General features: G+C 39.3%; 2 protein-coding genes across 13 annotated transcripts in view; one reads left to right on the top strand and one right to left on the bottom strand.

The window, feature by feature from the left end:
* PATJ (PATJ crumbs cell polarity complex component) overlaps positions 1-10,184 on the bottom strand; it is a 356,331-nt gene extending 346,147 nt beyond the window's left edge. For 10 of the 12 annotated variants that reach the window (XM_067726362.1, XM_067726358.1, XM_067726363.1 and 7 more), the window contains exon 1: positions 10,041-10,184. The gene's annotated coding sequence lies outside the window, so the exon portion shown is untranslated. Of the gene's footprint in view, positions 1-1,562; positions 2,250-2,360; positions 2,381-10,040 lie in introns of those variants that run through there. The other 2 variants (XM_067726360.1, XM_067726359.1) reach the window with 2 other exon arrangements.
* A 6,502-nt stretch (positions 10,185-16,686) lies between these two features.
* TM2D1 (TM2 domain containing 1) overlaps positions 16,687-18,683 on the top strand; it is a 55,001-nt gene continuing 53,004 nt past the window's right edge. The window contains exon 1 of the mRNA XM_067726357.1: positions 16,687-16,897. Coding sequence (XP_067582458.1) covers positions 16,716-16,897 — 182 coding nt within the window. The 5' untranslated portion in view covers positions 16,687-16,715. The remainder of the gene's footprint in view (positions 16,898-18,683) is intronic.

Here is an 18,683-nt window from a genome sequence, read left to right as displayed (position 1 = left end):
GAAAAAAACCCTCAAACTAGTCATCTGAGAAAGTCTCCAAAAGGTAATCACCCAATATGGCATTTTCCATGGATAATTTTTTTTTTAATTCCAGTGATTTGCTGAAAACTAGCCTAAAATGTAATCAAAACTCAAAAAGCTGCGACTTCCCTGGTGACGCAGTGGTTAAGAATCCACCTGCCAATGCAGGGGACACAGGTTCAAGCCCTGGTCCGGGAAGACCCCACATGCCACGGAGCAACTAAGCCCGTGCACCACAACTGCTGAGCCTGCACTTGAGCTAACGTGCCTATAGCCCGTGCTCCACAACAAGAGAAGCCACTGCAATGAGAAGCCTGCACACCACCATGAAGAGTAGCCCCCGTTCACCGCAGCTAAAGCTTGCGTGCAGCAACAAAGACAGAACACAGCCAAAAATATATAAATAAATAAATTCATTTTAAAAAAAACTCAAAAAGCTAGCAAACCCTTTGCTGTATCAAAAATGGCACTTTTACAGTGGTCATTTTCACTAGTGGTACACTGTTATAATAAACCATCTAAGAAATATGAGCACTGTAGTCAAAATGTACTTACATCATCTCTGGATACAGTTGCTAAACACAATCTTTACCTTCTAATTCAAGGTCATTAAGTAAGAAAGCATATTAAAAACCAGTAAGGAATACCTTTGGCGTTGATAAAAGGTTCATGTATTCCATCAAAATATTCACGGGATTCCATGAGAACTACCAAAAGAACTGCTGAATAGAGCATCACAGAAACACTTCTGATGTGCTCAGCATCTCAACTGTGAAACCCTTAAAACTACCCATTGACAGGTAACTGTGAATAATGGAAGGGCAGTCACAATGTCACTGTCCTTTTCTGTAGCAGCACTAGACTAAAAGGACTGACAAGCGCAGTTTTGTGATCATTAATACATCAGCCTCTCTAAATCAAAGAAGGTAAGCTAAAACTATGAGGTGCTATTTTTTATTGTTAGATTGGCATTTTTTCCTAATAATCGACTGTACTCCAGATGTCACAGAAAAACAGGTGGGAATATAAATTTGCACATTCTTTTAGGAGAGCAACTGAGCAATATCTATCAATATATTAAATTTATATTCTCTTCTGCCCAGAATCTCTCTTCTGAGTGTCTCTCCTAAAGAAGAATTTGCAAAAAGGCACACAGATGTGTGTACAAGCATATTTACTGCATTGTTTTTAATAACAAAACTCCTGGAAAAATTCAACTATCAAACGTAATCAGCCATTAAAATAATAAAGTTGGTCGGAAAGTACTGAAACAGGAACGGGTAGGAAACGGTTAACAGCAAGCCTGTGGCTCAATCCTTCACTGGGGATTCCCAGCTTGATACCAGACCTCCATGCAAATAAGCTAAAGGTTTTTAATAGATAACAGAGTCCTCATTTTAAAATGTCAGGAAATACCTGATCTATCTTAATTGCTTTTGTAAATAATCTGAGAACATATGGATTTATAGAGCTTGGCTGGCTGGAACATGGGAGGTAATCACAAAGACATTTTCTATTTGGGTAACTAATGGAGTACAAACCTTGGGATTCCCCAAACAGAAGAGGCTTCCTTTAAGAAAATGTTTCTGTATATATTGTTCACAACTTGTCTGATAACCCGAAACAAACAAAAATGTGTCCCAAGGTTGAATTTTGCTCCTGTAAACACACTAAAAATCACAGTAAAAGTCTGTTATGAATATGTTTATAAGTGACTTAACGTCAGTCTATATATAAGTAGGTATTTTAAGCATGCTGATAATATGTCCTATATGAGAAAGTGACATTCTTTGGAAGCTGTGTCTACTGGCTGGGGGCCCCTCCGGCAAGGAATGTTGGTGCCTAGCTCCCGTGTTAGCCTCCTGCCTGTAACATTCAAGTAATGACTAAGGTTGGTGTTGGGTAAGATCTCTCACTTACAGGAGGATGCTTTGGCAATCCAAACCTTTGTGTTAATACAGGGACATTATCTAATATGTACAACCAAACAGGGAAGACAGCAAGTTTCAGGATATATGCATTATTTGCCCCTTTTTGCAAGGAAAAAAATACATATTTGTGTGTGCATTACGTTTCTAGATTTAGAAAGATAGTCAATTTAATAATACTGCTAACTTACAGGAAGTAGAAGTGGGGATGGGGAAATAAAAAATTAGACTTTTACTTTGTAGATACTAGTGTTTGAATTTTATTTAAAAGGCATGTATTATGTTTATAACTTGAAAGCTAAAAGGGACAAAAAGATAATGGCCAAGATGGCCTAATGAGAGAGCAAGACTGATATACAGCAAGATAATGACAACACAATAGGATAATTATATTGTAAGGCACATACATACAATGGCAAAGGTGTGTACCATGTGCTCAGAGAAATCATAAAAGCAGAGTGACTCCCCTGCCTGGGGAAGTTTGGGAATGCTGGAATGAGAACACAGTAGAGACATCTCTCGTAAAAGAAAAAGAATGGAGTGTAAAAGCAGAGTGACCATTTGTCCTCATTTGCCTAAAATAGTCTCAGATTACCCAGCATCCTTATTAATAGTGCTCCACTTCACTCTCAAAAGTGCTCTAGTTTGAATGACATATAGGGCTGCCCTAAGTTAGTGCTTCTCAAATTTTAGTGTGCATCAGAATCACCTTGAGGACTTGCTAAAACACAAATTGCAGGGCCCACTCCCAATGTTTCTGATTCTGTACTTCTAAGGTGAACCCTGAGAACCTCATCTCTAACAAAGTTCCCCTGTGATCCTGGTGCATCTAGTCTAGAGACCACAATTTGAGAACTGCTGCATAAAGGCTAAAAGTGCACGACTGTCAGTGAAACTAGTAACTAGCTCTAAATGAACTGTTGTAAGGTCTCTAAAAGCAACAGAAAGGGCAAAAAAGTAATTCAGACCAGTGTTACTACAAGTGTGGACTGGATTGATGCTTGACCCACAAAGAGATAAGTACCAAAACTGGGAATAAGCATTTAGAAATCGTGGAATGCGGCAGAGTCATGTAGATCTATTAAATTTAGGAATACAAAGCACAACTTACATTGTACTTATTTTTGTAATTTCATTTTTCCAGCAATTCATTTTTCTAATAATTTTATAAAAATGTCAGTCCTTGAAAGACTGAGGGAGGGGAACCATAATCTTTTACCACCAACAGTTTGAGAAACACTGGTTTAGATAGACTATTTTGAGAGGGTTCTTATCAACAACGCTAAGTAGACTGGTCTTTATCCTGTAAGCAGCAGGAAGTAATCAAAGGCTTTTAAGTAGGGAAGTATTGAGTCCAGATTTCTATTTTAAAAGGTGGGGCTTCCCTGGTGGCACAGTGGTTGAGAATCTGCCTGCCGATACAGGGGACACGGGTTCGAGCCCTGGTCTGGGAAGATCCCACATGCCGCGGAGCAGCTAGGCCCGTGAGCCACAACTACTGAGCTTGCACGTCTGGAGCCTGTGCTCTGCAACGAGAGGCCACGACCGTGAGAGGCCCGCGCACAGCGAGGAAGAGTGGCCCCTGCTTGCCGCAACTGGAGAAAGCCCTCATACAGAAACGAAGACCCAACACAGACAATAAATAAATAAATAAATAAATAAATAAATAATTTTAAATGAATATATGCTTATTAAAAAAAGAAAATGCAAATTGTTTAAAAAAAATAAAAAGGTGATTCTGGTAACAGGATAGATTAGTGGTCTTCAAACATTTTTAAACATACATTCCTATCAGTAAAAATGTATGTTGACCACTCACCTTATTTTTTATAACTATAAACATATTAATATATTTATATGTCATATGTGTTTTAAAACATATATAAAATAGAAACATCATGAGAGTAAGGTAAAAACTAAAAAGCAAGATTTTATTGTCATTCTCCTACTCTCCCAGTAGATTGTCCTGCACATTTTGGAAACCATAGTAGTAGATGTCTCTCAGTAAGGGTTAAGGTTAGAAACTGGTTGGCCATCCAACCCTATGACTCATATTTAATAAAAGCTAAACTATGTCCACAAAGCAGGCCTGGAAAAGTACTACAATTTCCCGGCATTGGGTAATATCTAGGGAAGGGCACTAAGGCCTTCAGAGTATATGAGGACAGAAGAAGAAATGCAATTAACTCTATAGCTGAACATCCAGGAAGTAACACGTACACTAAAAGGAACCTATGTTTCACTCATTTTATGGTCATAGGAAATCTTCAACCAAACAATTTTGACCTGTTCGGCCTGACTAAGAAACTAACAGGGCTTACAGCAAGGAATTTCAAGTTTGTTTAAACATGGTAAAGCTCAGTCTACCTTGTCATAGATAGGCTACCTACAATCAGTCAGAGCCTAGACATTAAAATGCCAGTGTGCCACTGTCCTCATAGTTGCACAGCCTCCAGAGAACCAGTAGTTTTTTATGTTTAACAGCTTCCACTCCATCATTGATCAAGAGAGTTTGTGCCATGAATTTTTCATGTCTGGTTCACTGCGGTATTTGATTGAAGGAAATTATTATAATATTGTGGCTTTTAAAAAATACCCATGCCCTTAGCCATCACCAATTAAGGCAATATTTGAGAAAAGCTGATGCAGGGTTAGAAATTTAATTTGATTCAAATTTCTAGGTGGAGGAAACTTATTGAAAAGATTTATTAACCTCCTCAGTTCAAGAATGTAGGCCAATTAAGGACCCTGAGAAACACACTCTTCAGACTCCCAGTAGCACACAAAAATGTAACTCCCTAAGACATCTTATGTTTCTTTCTTGAACTGAACAAGATACCTTATACCTTGAAAATTTGGTTTAACAAGACATCTTATACTTCTATTTTAAAAAATTGAGAGAAAAGATTACTGGCAATCTGTTTGGGGAAGTACAGGTAGTCAGCCTGTAACTGCAGGTGTGAATTGGGCAGATCACAATTAGACTACATGTAACTCCTCAAGGGCAATTCCCCAGAGCTCAAGGGAACTAGGGACTCTGAACAATCTAAATGCTATTAACTGTAGATGAAGTCATGATTTCAGAAGTTATTCAAAAATTGAAGTCCATGACCAACTTTAAATTTCTTTTGCTTCCTTTGGAGTGCAAAGCTCAGATTGTGTTTACTTACCATGGCTTTGTCCTCAAAGCTCAGCATTTATGAGGTACTGATTAAACGGAACACAGACTCACCTTGCCAGAGAGTAAATGGTGGCTCTTCACTCAAACTCCACATAAACACATCTGCTGTCATCCTAATGTATAGTCAAGACAGGTGTCCTGGCCTTGTGTCCCTATCAAATGGCAAGGCCTTTTCTAAACCCCTTAGATGTGAAAAATACTATATTTTTGGCTGCTGCCGAAACACTGTACTCCTGGAATTTTGGAAAAAGATATATATAAGTTCCAAAACCATCCTGCTATTTTGGGGCCATGTGCCTAAGCCATAGGCAACTTTTAAGTCCACTTAATGTTGGACATTTAGGACATCAAAGCTGAAAGACACCATGTTAAACTCAGAATCAGAACTGAAAATTGAGTCACTTCACCAGAATAATCCAATTAGCTAAATACAAATTTTTCTCATTGAACTATTCAAAGTTAACCAATGCATATCAGTTTCTGCCTGTAACTTGGCCACTGTGTATGAACAAAGTTAAACTGTTTTATGATATGCTCTTGTTTTCCTGTTGGTGGCAGTTTTCTCCAATGATCAGCAAAAAATACAAACCTGGGCAATTTTCACACTTAGGGATCTCTGATGTGTAGCCAGTCACTCACTGAAAGAACCAGGCATTCATACTCCTCACTAATGATCAGTTTCCACCTCAGATATTCTGTTCAATTCTCCCCACATTGCAGAATGTGTGCCCTTAGCTTCTCTCCAGAAATAGAGTCATGCCACTTTTGGCATGCTTGTGATATTCAAAACAATCCTAACAAATTGCAAAATAGGCCAAACTCTGCTTTGGACACCCTTCCCACTAATGTTCACCATTCTTCCTTCTCTTGGTCTTTTCCCAGAATCCATTTTATCTGTCACTAATTCAAGTAACTAGTTTTTTGGTGTCTACTGTGAGCATTGCAGGACCATTCTGTATAATATCTCACTTATCTTCTTAACAAATGTCTAATCTCCATTTCACAAATGCATTAAACTTCTTACAATTTCAAAAAAAACAAAAGCACTTTGAAAATGGTAATGACAGGAAGACAGTGCAACTGAGTGAAATTAATTTCACCTTGGGGGGAGGGATGGTAAACGGTTAAAGACATTTTTAGCAGGTAACTACTTTAAAAATGAGAGTCAGATATTACAAATTTTCAATAGAGAGGGAATGAATGTTTGTAAACCTGACTGTCAACATCTACTTAACTCATCTTCCTCTTCTACCACACTCTGCCCTGGAGCTTCAAGTTTCAGAAAATAATACGGAGAGGGACTGCCTTTCTCAAGGCAGAAGCCTTACCCAGCCCCAATTATCAAAGTCACGCCCATCAATTAAAGGTTAAAGCTAAATGAAAACAGGACAGTCCCAGAAAGGCTGCAGACCTGGGCTTCAAAGCTATCTACCAACCAGACACCGTGGGCACAGCATCAAAGCAAAGAACAAGACCAGTTTGGTTTTGTTCTTTTAAGAGTAAGAGCAACATTAGAGAATGCTCATTTCACAGAGATTTTACTAACTTCATTCAATCACAAGGCAGCTTCACAAATGCATGCAATCAATATAGACAGAATTCAAATCTGAAATTCTTAAAACACACTATCTTTGTTTACAATATTGTTTGGCAGGTTTTTAAACTATATAAATGGTAATTATACTGTATATTTATCCTTCAGCAATTTTTTTTAACTCAACTTTACATTTTTAAGATTTAGTCATGATGACATACACAGCTAATCTCCTGTTGATTAGCATTTCCTATTGGTCACTAACACAAAAACAGGATTAGAACTAAATATCTACTTTGATAACCAACATTTTTCCAGTTGGTTCAATAACCAATTCTCGAAATATGGCAGAATCTATAGCTTACAAGCTGTGAAATCATAGAGAGCTGGGTTCTACTCCTGGGACCAGCTCTGTGTTGTTGCGGTCAATTGTTTAAATCTCCCTATATTTTAGTTACCTCATTTATAAAATAGTTAATAAAAAATATTAAATATTTACAGTTGAAGGGACTAAATAAGATATAAAGCAGCCTGGCATACAGTGAACATTCAATACATGGTAGCTACTATTATCATTAATAACTCTTTTCAATCAAAATTATTTAAGATATTTGGGGGCTTCAAAAGAGCTAATAATTATTTTAGCAGAGATTTTCCCTTTGTAATCAATAGTGGTTGCTTCTCAAAAGACTGAACAACAAAAAATTTCACCAGTGCAATGAATACAAGGGAGGTGGGAGTGGGGAGGCATAAAGCTGGGAGTTTTAAAAAAAACAATTGGTTTATAAATAGAAATGTAAGGGCTTCAGTAAACCAAACCCTCTTAAGGATAAATATACACTGAATCCTAACCCAGTGCTATTCAATAGAAATAAAATGTGAGCCACATATGTAATTTAAAATGTTTCTAGTAGCCACATGAAAAGTAAAAAGAAACAAGTAAAATTAATTTAAATAATATATTTTAATTATCCTTATATAAACTATCATTTCAATATGTAAGTAATATAAAAAATAACAAGGTATTTAGATTTTTAAACTAAATCTTCAAAATTTGATGTGTATTTACATTTACAGCACATCTCAATCCCAACTAGCCCTATTTCAAATACCTAGTCACAGGGGCAACTGGCTAACCATGTTGACAGTGCAGTTTTAACCTAGGCCTTTTCAGAAATAGCCCTGTACAGTGTTTTTAGCAAAACACTGTTCTGTTTATCAGCTAATGCAGCCTCTATGCCTTTTATCAAAGTAACTATCAGTATGAGACCATTCCCAAATCTGAGTTCTTCCCAATAAAAACAGCAAAGCTCCATAGTTTTATCAGAATTAAACATCTCAGTGAACCGAGCAAAAAGTGCGCGAAGAGTGGCTTACAGTTTACAAGACTCATCCTTGAACATTATTTCGTTTTGACTTCCCCAAACTCAGTGAGGTAGATCATTTACAAATGGGAAAACAGAAGCAGAGTCAAGTGACTTGCCAAGAGTTACACAGTAGGTGGACCTAATCCCATGTCTCCAAACTCCACAGGCTACACAGTTGTACAAATGCAAAAAATAAGCAGGCTTTCCATCTTCTCTCTCCATTTGCACCAGAACCTAGAATGAATACTTTGATAAAAGGCAACCAAGTCTACTAAAAAACATCAGAGTACGGGAAAAAAAACCAGAGCAATGGTCAAGTGATCCCAAAAATTAAGGTGGAATAGTCCTGTTTCTCAAAATTTTACTCTACTACCAAGGTGAGCAAAATCTTAAGTAAACAAATTAAACCCCACTTTAGTTTCCCCAAACTAATGTATTTTTGTTAAAGTTTAACAAAGCAAGGAAATTCCGACTGCTTGGTTGTTTAGTTTAAGGATAATTATTAAGTGCTTTTAAATAAAAATGCAATTACAAGGATTACTGAATGCTGAGCCTCTGTCTCAGTCACAAGGTTCTAAAAGTGAACTCATCATGGGAAAATATACAGGATTTTCTTTTTAAGAACACTAACTGAAAGGCAAGATACCATAATTTTATTAGTGATTATTTTCAATGGTAGGTGGGTCTGGGTGTGCTTTTAGTTCCTTTTCTGGAAATTCTCTCCAATTTTTCTACAATGAATATGTTAGTTTTATAGTTATAAAAAATATGAATACATGACTTGAACTTATTAAAGCATCTTTAAACACAAATGAGGGATTCATACAATTTACCTTCAACCTTAAACACAACTATTATTGATATACCAAGCTCACCTTATGTGACCGTTAATAGGACCTCAATTAGCAAAGGGCAAACTCAAAAACCAATTTGAGTTTTTACCTCCATTCCTCCCTAGCTTTACTTTTAAAAAGTTATGCGCAAATGAACTGGCAACCAATAGGAGCTTAGACGGCCTAGTAGTATTACCATACTCGGAGTAACAGATTTTTCTTCTAGGTCTCCAGAAGGCTTCTTCGTTCTTTTAAGAAACACTTGTTTATTGCACACCTACCCATGGCCAGACTCTCAATGCAGTTGAGAAGCAACCTAGGGAAATAAGGTCCTTTAAAGGCCACCCTCTCAATCGCGCAAACCAGTAAACAACTAATTCGAATCCAAAGTGATAAGAGCCATCTGGAGATAATGTCAGACTGCCAAGAGAACACTCCAGGGGGAGATTAATTCGGCCTTCTAGGTGTCCCAGGAGGGCTGAGGCGCTTTGGAGGGGGTGGGGGGAAAGGATTTGAAAATGCTTTCCTGAGCGTGACATAAAGCAGGAATCCAGCGATTTCCCCAAAGCCTGGAGCCAGAGCACTCTCCGCCTGGTCGTCCCCATCTATAAAGTGAGGCTAGCAGAGCCCAGGCCTGATAGTCGGCCTGGGAACTCGTCTACGTGACCACCAAGCTCCCAGATGGGGTTGGGGCCAAGTGGCCCCTCAACTGGGATCTGAGTACCCCCTCCTCCGGGACCCCGAACAGGCCACCACCTGGTCACTCCTTTCACCGTCACCAGTTGGGGAAAGACTCCGCCCAGCTCTGGGGGCGAAGAACAGGCACCCACTTGGGTGCAAAGTTTGATCCCGGCCACTCCTGGTACAGACCCGGGCCGAGATTTGAGTGCCGCCAGGGCCTGCCGAAGAGGGGCGGCTCCGTGGCCCGCGGCCTCCGGCAAGCCCTGCACCGAGGGGCGGGGACCACGGTGGGGTCACCGGGCCCGAAGCAGACGAACGGCGCCCCGCACCCTCCGCGGGCCCGGCCGAGCGCCCGGCGGCGTCCTGGGTCTCCCGTGCCCACTCCTCTCGGAGGGCGGGCGGAGAGCGCGCCGGGGCAGCGGCGGAGGCTCTGGACGCGGGGCGAGGGGTCCCCGCCGCGCAGCGCACGCCCGCACTCCCGGCCCCCTGCTTTACCTGGTCCGGCGACGGCGCCGGTGGGAGCCCGGAGCGGGCGGGCGGACTCGGCGTCAGCCCTCCCTCACCTGGGCGGAAGTGAGAGGCCCAGGAGGACCGCGCCTCACCTGGCAGGCCCTCCCCTCCCTCCTACCCTCTCCGCCGGGGCGGGGCGCCGAGGTGGCACGGGAGGGGCGGGCGGGGGAGCCTGGGCCCGCGGGAGGCCGACTCGAGGGGGGGCGGGCGCGGGCGCGGTGGGCTTCTCCACTTTCTGCAGGTAAAGTTCTACTGGGCGAGGGAAGGTTAAAGAGGCAGAAAAAGGTGGGATCTGAGGGCCAATTAGGCAGAAGAAAAGCCAAGTGGTGGGGAGATCCGGCTGGACAGGTGTAGGATGGCTGGGCTGAGAGGAGACCTGAAATCATGGAAATTGAAGGAGGATATTGATAAAAGGATTTCGTCAAATCTGCTTGGTCTGTCTTTGTCCCTTACCTTTCCCGTTCTGTCATCCCTCCTTGTGTCGTCTTCATCCGCTGACCCCACATTAAATTCTAAGTATAACTGGGGGTTATTTTTTGCTCATTTAGTTGAGGAAAGGAAAGAAACCAATCTAGCAGTATTTGCCTGCGATATGCCGGGCGCTAGCTTATATACATTACCTCATTTGCCCTGTGAAAAAAATGATGAAGAAACTGCGCACCTAAGGGTTAAGTAATTTGCCCAAAATTTGGGACCCAGATGGGATCTTCTGACTATAAGTCCAGTGTTGACTTCCGTATATGTTTTAACATTTTTGTTCTTGATATCATAACTTGACTTTGAGAAAGATTGTGTAGAACCTACAACAGCTCTAATGTAACTAAATAGGGTTTTGATGATAGGCGTTTTATTTTGTCTAATACAGTCCACACATTAACGGTAAACAGAATCAATCTTCAAGTTTGTGTTCATTAAATATAGTATTTGTTAAGCACTGTGATTGACTTTGTAAAATGTTAAACATGAGGGTTACCTGTCCTCAAGGAAGATGGTATGTACAAGACAGGGGCAATGTAAGGACATCTGTTGTAAGATCATGCACTTGACACCTCTTAGTGTTATCGTTAGTTGTTTTTTTGTTTGCTTGTTTTTAAGAAATTATCACTTGTTAGGCCTGGTAAAAGGATACACAGGATACAAAATTTCAGCATGGACTCTACCTCTTAAGAATGAACAAACTATTGAAGGAAATAAACTTATACAACAACTTAAATTACCAAATATGTATAATGAAGCCAGAACTTTCAGAAAATAAAGAGATCTATTACGCTTGCTGAAAGCATCTCTTAGGATTTAAACAAGTCTAACAGGTGTTTGGGATTTGCTTAAGGTAAAATGGAGAAGGAAATGCTTCCTAAATTGGGGTGGGGGAGGGGCAGCATACAGGTGGAGACCAATTATCTGAAAGCATCACCTTGCAAACATAGAGTAAGGTCTCTTCTTACTCTAACATTTGATGATGGTCATGAACATATTCCCCCTTTCTCAAAAAATAATGTGACTTTGGGGAATTCCCTGGTGGTCCAGTGGCGCTTTCACTGCAGTGGCCTAGTTTGATCCCTGGTTGGGGAACTAAGATCCCACAGGCTAAGTGGCTTGGGTAAAAATAATGACAACAAGAACAATGTGACTTTTAATTGACTGTGAAACAAAGTTCAAACTCCTTTTCTTAGTGTCCAAGGCCCTCTAAACTCTCTCCTTGCTGCCTCTTCAACCTACTCTTCCATTTCACTCTCCAAGATCTGATGCTGGCCAAATGGTCTGGTCTACTCTATGCCCTTGAAATGACGACACCATGACTTTTCCGTTGGTTACTCATCCCCTTTTCCATGCTTGGAATGTCCTATGAGCCCTACCCTTCCCCCAGGGCCTCAATGATCATTCCCAGAAAACATCCCTCTCCACCACATTTAATCCCATTTTCTCCATATTTTAGTATGGTTATTTTAATTTCTGCTTTCCTCTGGCTCTTACCTGGAATTTTAAAAAATGTTTGACTTATTCAGTACATTTTTTAAGGCACATACTCTGTGGTAAACATTTTCTGGCACAGAGTTTTTTTGGTTTTTTGTTTTCTCAACCTCTGAGAACCCTCAAGAGTATTTTATTCACAGAATGATGAAGATGAACACAGTTTTTAAGAACACATCTCTGAAGTCAGACGGTCTGAGCTTGAATTCTAATTCCACCATTTCTTAAAATATGCAACTTTGACAAGTTATTTAAACCTTCTAACTCCCATTAGTGAAATTTCAGTGCCAGTACTTACAATACTTCATATGGTAGTTTTTAAGGTTAAATGAAGAAATTACATGTATTGCATACACCTGGCACATAGAAAGTACTGAATAAATGAAGCAGCACATAGATGGGCATGAACATGACAGATACTTGTGACAGCAAAGAGAAAGCCAAGAGTAGTCCTAAATAAAGTGAGGCCAGAGCAGATGGTGGAGGACCTGAAAATACTACGGAGAACTTTAGGTTATAAGACTTTATCCTTTATCTCTAAGAAATTAAAGAGCCACTGAAAATTTCTGAATAGGATTTTTATTTTTTGCTTTTTAAAAAAACATTTAATGATTGGTGTTTATTTTTAAAAATGCTTGATTTCTTTAGAGCAGTTTTAGGGTCTATACTGAACAGAAGTTACAGGTTTCCTATGTACCCCCTTCTCCCACATATTCATAGCCCCCCTCTTTACCAACAGCCCCCACCAGAGTGGTACATGTCTTACAACTAATGAACCTATATTGACACATAATCACCCAAAGTCCATGGTTTACATTATGGTTCACTCTTGGTGTTGTACATTCTATGGGTTTGGATAAATGTATAATGACATGTATTCACCATTATAGTATCATGCAGAATACTTTCACTGCCCTAAAAACCCTCTGTGCTCTGCCTATGCATCCCCCTGCTGCTGCCCTCCCTCCCCAACTCCTGGCAACCACTTATGTTTTGTTAACTCCATATTTTCATCTTTTCCAGAAGGTCAGATAGTTGGAATCATACAGTATGTAGCTTTTTCAGATTGGCTTTTTAGTAAGATGCATTTAAGCTTCCGCCATGTCTTCTCACGGTTTAAGAGCTCAATTCTTTTAGCACTGAAAAATATTCCATTTTCTGGATGTACCACAGATTACTTATCTGTTCACCTACTAGAAGACATCTTATGCTTCCCAGTCTGGTCAATTATGAATAAAGCTGTTATGACCATGTGTGCAGGTTTTATCTGGACAAACTCCTTTGGGTAAAATACAAGGAGCTTATAGGATTTTGAATAAAATTTTGGATATGATACAGGTTTTATGTTTTCCTAAATGAAAGATTAATCTGGAAGCAGTGTGAAAACTAGATTGACAAAGTTGGGGAGAAGGCCTAGAATCAGAAAGAGGAAGTAAGAAGTTGCTATAGCAAGGTACCTAGGAAATGACATATACCTGAAATAGGGTAAAAATATAGGATTTTAAAAATGAGCACTTAAAAATATCAGTTGCTTAGTGATTAGAAAAAGGGATAAAGAAGAACAAGGAGAAAACTGAAGTGCAAAGATGATTCTAAGCTCTGAAACTGATAAAATGGATGTTGGTGTTGAAACTTAGAAAAGCCAATTTATTCTGTTTTGTTTTTTTAAGAAGTAGGACTCTGATAAAGTCAGTTTTAGATCCTACATTTGACATTCACGATGAAATATACTTGGCATAGAGTAGGCCTTATTAAGTGATGAGTCAATTGAATTGGATGGCAGTTAGACTGGTGCACCAAAGAGAGGACACAGAAATACCTGAGAGACAGCATGGATGTAGAAAAATTCCCAATGTGCAGAAGACTATAATAAAGATTTACCAGGACCTGATACTATGAATTTACCACCAGAGGAAAAAAAATGCCCATCTCAAATAAAAAAGAAATTTGGGGAGAGTAACCATCTTTTATCTCTTAATGATTCTGTTCTAATCGTGGAAACACGGATCAGATTGCTCAGGACAAAACCATCTATTAATGTAATTAGGTGTATACTAGAATTTTAGGAATGAAAAGATCCAATGTTCAGAGCCTTTGAATCCCAGAGGAAGCTTTGCTTCAGGCTTCACTGGCAAACCTCTTTCTAATGTTTCTACATAGCAATTTCCGTACTGGGCTGTGCTATTCATATCCTTTACTTTCTATAGAATTTGCATAGAATCCTATAGAATTTTTATGAGACAAAGAAACTTTGCATTGAAAACATGCCTAAGATTGAGATTTAACGTTCTTACTAAAATTAGACAATGTAGTATCTTGTTATCAGAGACTATAATTGCAAAGATATAAAGTAATATATGTTACTGAGCCATGAGAAAATAGATTAAGGGGCAGTAAGAAGAGAAAGTGAACGTGAATCACTTCAAGAGTCAAATATTTTGTATTTCTTTACTTTCACAGGAAGACTCTTGTTCTTTTCAGTTTATACATTGTAGGAGAGAACAAAGATAATCAGTAGAACCATAAAAACAGATTTTGTAGTGCGATTAATCAGCAAAGCACAAGCATTTTCAAATAGTTAATTTTTCAAAATCTATATGAAAAATGACACAAATATCAACAATATTCCTGCAGTCAGCAGGAAAATACCTAATTTTGTCATAATTTCAATAAACTCAAACTAGAAAGTTGCTTCCTTTCACCTTCTGATTTTCTTTAGATTGTATTTTGAAAATCAAACCAGAACTTTTTGAAAGTGCCAAAATGGTAGTCAAAATGCAAAGTCACTATCTTTTATCACCAGATACTACGTGTAACAGATATTCCAATCCTTATCCCTGGAGTTTACCTAATCCTTGGCCCCAACCCCTTTCCTAAATTTCATCTCAGGATGAGGATGAAGGATGGTGTTGAGCTGTATGTTATACACATTATTGGTAATTTTTAAAACTCAAAGTTAATGGTTAATTTTCTAGGTTGTACATTTTTAGGCGGTCATGCATCCTATGAAGAACCAACTCTGTTCCTCCAGTTTGGCCTGGATTTTGAATTATTTTGATGTCAGTGACAAAATATTGTGTTCCAAATACTGTTTGGGGGATTATCTTATCAAAACCCTTGTCCTACTACAGCAACTAATACATGCTTCTATTGTGACAATTACCAAGCAGTATTTTAACAGTTTGTCTTTTCCCCCAGCAAACACAAAGTGTTTAACTACTGGGTTCTTGCCTCTTTATTTTTTGAGGCTGTAGGGTCTCATCTTATGTTGGGTACAAAGCAAATGCTTGATAAATATCTTTATGGAAGGGAAGGAGGGAAAGAGAGAGAAAAGAAAAGGAAGGAAAGGAGGGAGGAAGGAAGGAAAGGAGGGCGGGAGAGGGAGGAAGGGAGGGAGGAAAAAGGGGAAAAAGGAGAGAAGGTGCAAGTCCAATTAAAACGGGAAGTTTAACAATTGAACTAGTAAATTTCAAATTTCTTATCACTTAAGTCTTTAAGCATAAATGTTTTAATTTTAAAATAGCATACTAATGTTGCAAAATTGGTTTAAGAAAAATTTTAAATGTAGTTACAATACTAAGATATTATTGCAAATAGTTTCATGCCTTCTCATTCAAAAATGATACATCTTGTAATACATTATCTCAGGGTTGTCAAAGTGTGGTCTCTGGACCAGCAATATCAGCATCACTTGGCAATTCATTAGAAACGAAAATTATCCTGCCCTATCCTAGATCTTCAGAATCAGAACCTGAGGCTCAACCATCTGAGTTTCAATACTCCAGGTGGTACTGATGCTCCCTAAAGTTTGAGAACCACTGCACAGCACAATTGTTCAAAATTAGTCCTACTGTGGATGAAGAGGCACCACTCAAACTCAAATATTTTTACGTTAGAGAAAAACAACTAAAATTTCACTAAAAAATAGTACACATTTTGTTCCGTATAAAAGATACCCCCATTACTTTAGAATCCATAGAAATTTAGAAATAAGAGATGGAGGAAAAACCCTCCAACCTTTCACTTAGTTTAGTCGTAAACTCTTTGGTCTCCTCTTGTTTTAGGCCCTTTCCTTCACCTAAATTTTCACTGTTAAAAATAAAGGTGTAAAAATGAATAAATTAAAAAATATATATATATAATTTTTTAAAAGAAAAAAATTAGAAGAAAAAAGGTGTAATGCTTATTTTTGTGATGCAGTCCTCAAGATCAATTTGTACCAGCCTTCCAAAAAGTTCTTCTCTAAGACAACAAGGAGGCCATCATATCATAGTAAGAGCACAGTTTCTGAAATCGGGCAAACATCAATTTTATTCCAACTCAGTAACTAAGGCCAACACGTTTTTTAGCGTCTTTGAGTCTGGTTCGTTATCTGTAAACCCAAATCCTACCAGACTAACAGATAATGTTTATAAAGGGTTTATCGAATTGCCGGGCGCCGCTGGCACTTCTGCTGATGGAAAAGCCACAGCAGGATTAGCTTGGGAGGAAGCCGTGGACGTAGGTCAGCTGATTCTCCAAGCGAGCTGCCTCCTTCTGATTCTCAAAGACCAATCGAAGCTCTCCCAGGTGATTCCGCAGGCCTAGAGAGATGACCTGCCTCCAACTGATGCACGGTCCCTTTAAGAGCCTCACTCCCGCCGCCGCCAGACTCCCAGCTTCGCCTAGGCGAAGGCGGAACCGGAAGTTATGGGGGATGCGCCGGTCCCCAGCATGGCGGCTTGTCGGCCCTCCGGGCCGGTTGCTTCTGAGACTGCTGCTGCTCGGCTCCTGGCTGTACTGTGGGTCGTGTCAGTAACCACGGGACCTTGGGGAGCTGCCGCCGGCGGTGGCGAAGAGTCACTTAAGTGCGAGGACCTCCGAGTGGGACAATATCCTCTGTGAGGAGCCCCCCCCCCATGGGGCGAGGTAGATTCGGGGTCGAGAGTGGGTCGCGGCTCTCAACACGGGCTAAGGTTTTACTGAAAGGAAAGGTGACCTGTGTCCTTTAATGACCGAGGGACCCCAGGCGGTGAAGAGAGATGTGGGGCTGGGACGGACAGAGGCTATCCTGTGTGATTTCCTTGGGATTTTACTGATCGTTGATGCTTCCTCTTGTGATCCCCCTTTCTTTTTTAAAAATTCATTTTTTTAACCGGTGGGTTTATTTGTTCAAACACATTGATACTGAAGTTAGGCCATGTTTGTAAGCATTGGAATTAAGTTAAAAGGTTGATGGACCCTACCCTGGAAATTTGCCGACTTCGGGGAAGACAAGTACAGTAATTAATAACGATATAGCCAATGTATGTTGCCCATTTATTGTTAACTTTACATTTATTACCTTATACTGTCTCGACCTACATGAGATCCCAGACTGCAAGGGGGCAAATTCCTGCTCCACTTTGTAACAGTGGACAAATTATTTGAACTGTGTTTTATCATGAGTAAAAATATAGATAACAGTGCTACCAACTTAAAGGTCTGTTGTGATAAATTAGTACAGGTAAGTCACTTAGAACAATGCCTGGCACATAGTAGGGGCTATATGTGTTAGCTGTTTGTTTACTGATGAGAAAACAGGCTGGAGGAGTTAAGTAGATCTGTTCATTGCAGCAGCTCTGATAAGTGGAGGAGGATATGAAATGGGAGTTATATTCAAATTAAAATAGGTAATTTTGTACAAAATTAGACAGTTTTATACAAGTTGTAGAACAGAAAAATTAATAGAAGCCAGAGATATAAAAAAGATTCTATGAGAAGAAATCTTAAAATTAAGAAAATTCGATAGTATTTTTAAGAGTTGAGGAGAGGCCGCCATTATTAAATTTTTACAGAATAGCTCTAATTTGCTGATTACCATTATGCTAGGAGTTTGAGAATCACTGACCTAGTAAGTTGAGCCCCTTTCTTGGCAAAAATGTCGGGGTGATTATTTCTAATAAAATAATTGAGCAGTATGAAGAGCTGTGCTATTTGAAACTTAGAAGTACCTGAGCATACAAGATGATGTTAACTGGAAAATGTTTTTCCTCGCATAAAGATGAGATGTCCAGTAGTGATTCAGAAACCCTAAAGAGGTGTCAGACTCTGTCTCCAGAGACATCCTGTGAGTACCTTACTTATCTCATATTAGTGTCAATAAAATTTTTAGGAAACAGAACCCCGACCCCAAGTGTTGTGAACATCTATGAGAAGATAATTATTATATCCATTTACAAAAGCTTAAAATCCTGTTGGGGAGACCATGTAGACCCGCCTAAAACAACCATCTTCCTCACAGTCTGATGGAAAGCACCCTCGGCTTGGAATCAGGAAATCTGATTTTACTACCTATCACTCATACCACTTTGGATAAATCACTCAAACCTTGAGCATCAGTTTGCTTCAGTAATGTGGGGATAATAGTATCTACATCACAGGATTATTTGTGTTACATGAAATTATGTATATGGTAATACTTGGGGCCTGTAAATAATTTCAGTCAGATATCTGGAAACTGATTTTTTTAACTTGAAGTTCTCGTGTATAATTTGGTAAAGATTTTTATTTTCTTTTTTTTTGTGTGCTTTGTGCTTAAACCCTGACTGATGTTCCATAAGCATAGCACCCTCTGCTAGAGTTTTTAATACAATTTTCCTGTAATAAGTTAATATTCAGGTATTATTTAGTGACACT

This window comes from Pseudorca crassidens, chromosome 2 (genome assembly GCF_039906515.1).
Source record: "Pseudorca crassidens isolate mPseCra1 chromosome 2, mPseCra1.hap1, whole genome shotgun sequence".
NCBI classification, from domain to species: domain Eukaryota; kingdom Metazoa; phylum Chordata; class Mammalia; order Artiodactyla; family Delphinidae; genus Pseudorca; species Pseudorca crassidens.
This window is presented reverse-complemented; position numbering and strand designations above follow the sequence as displayed.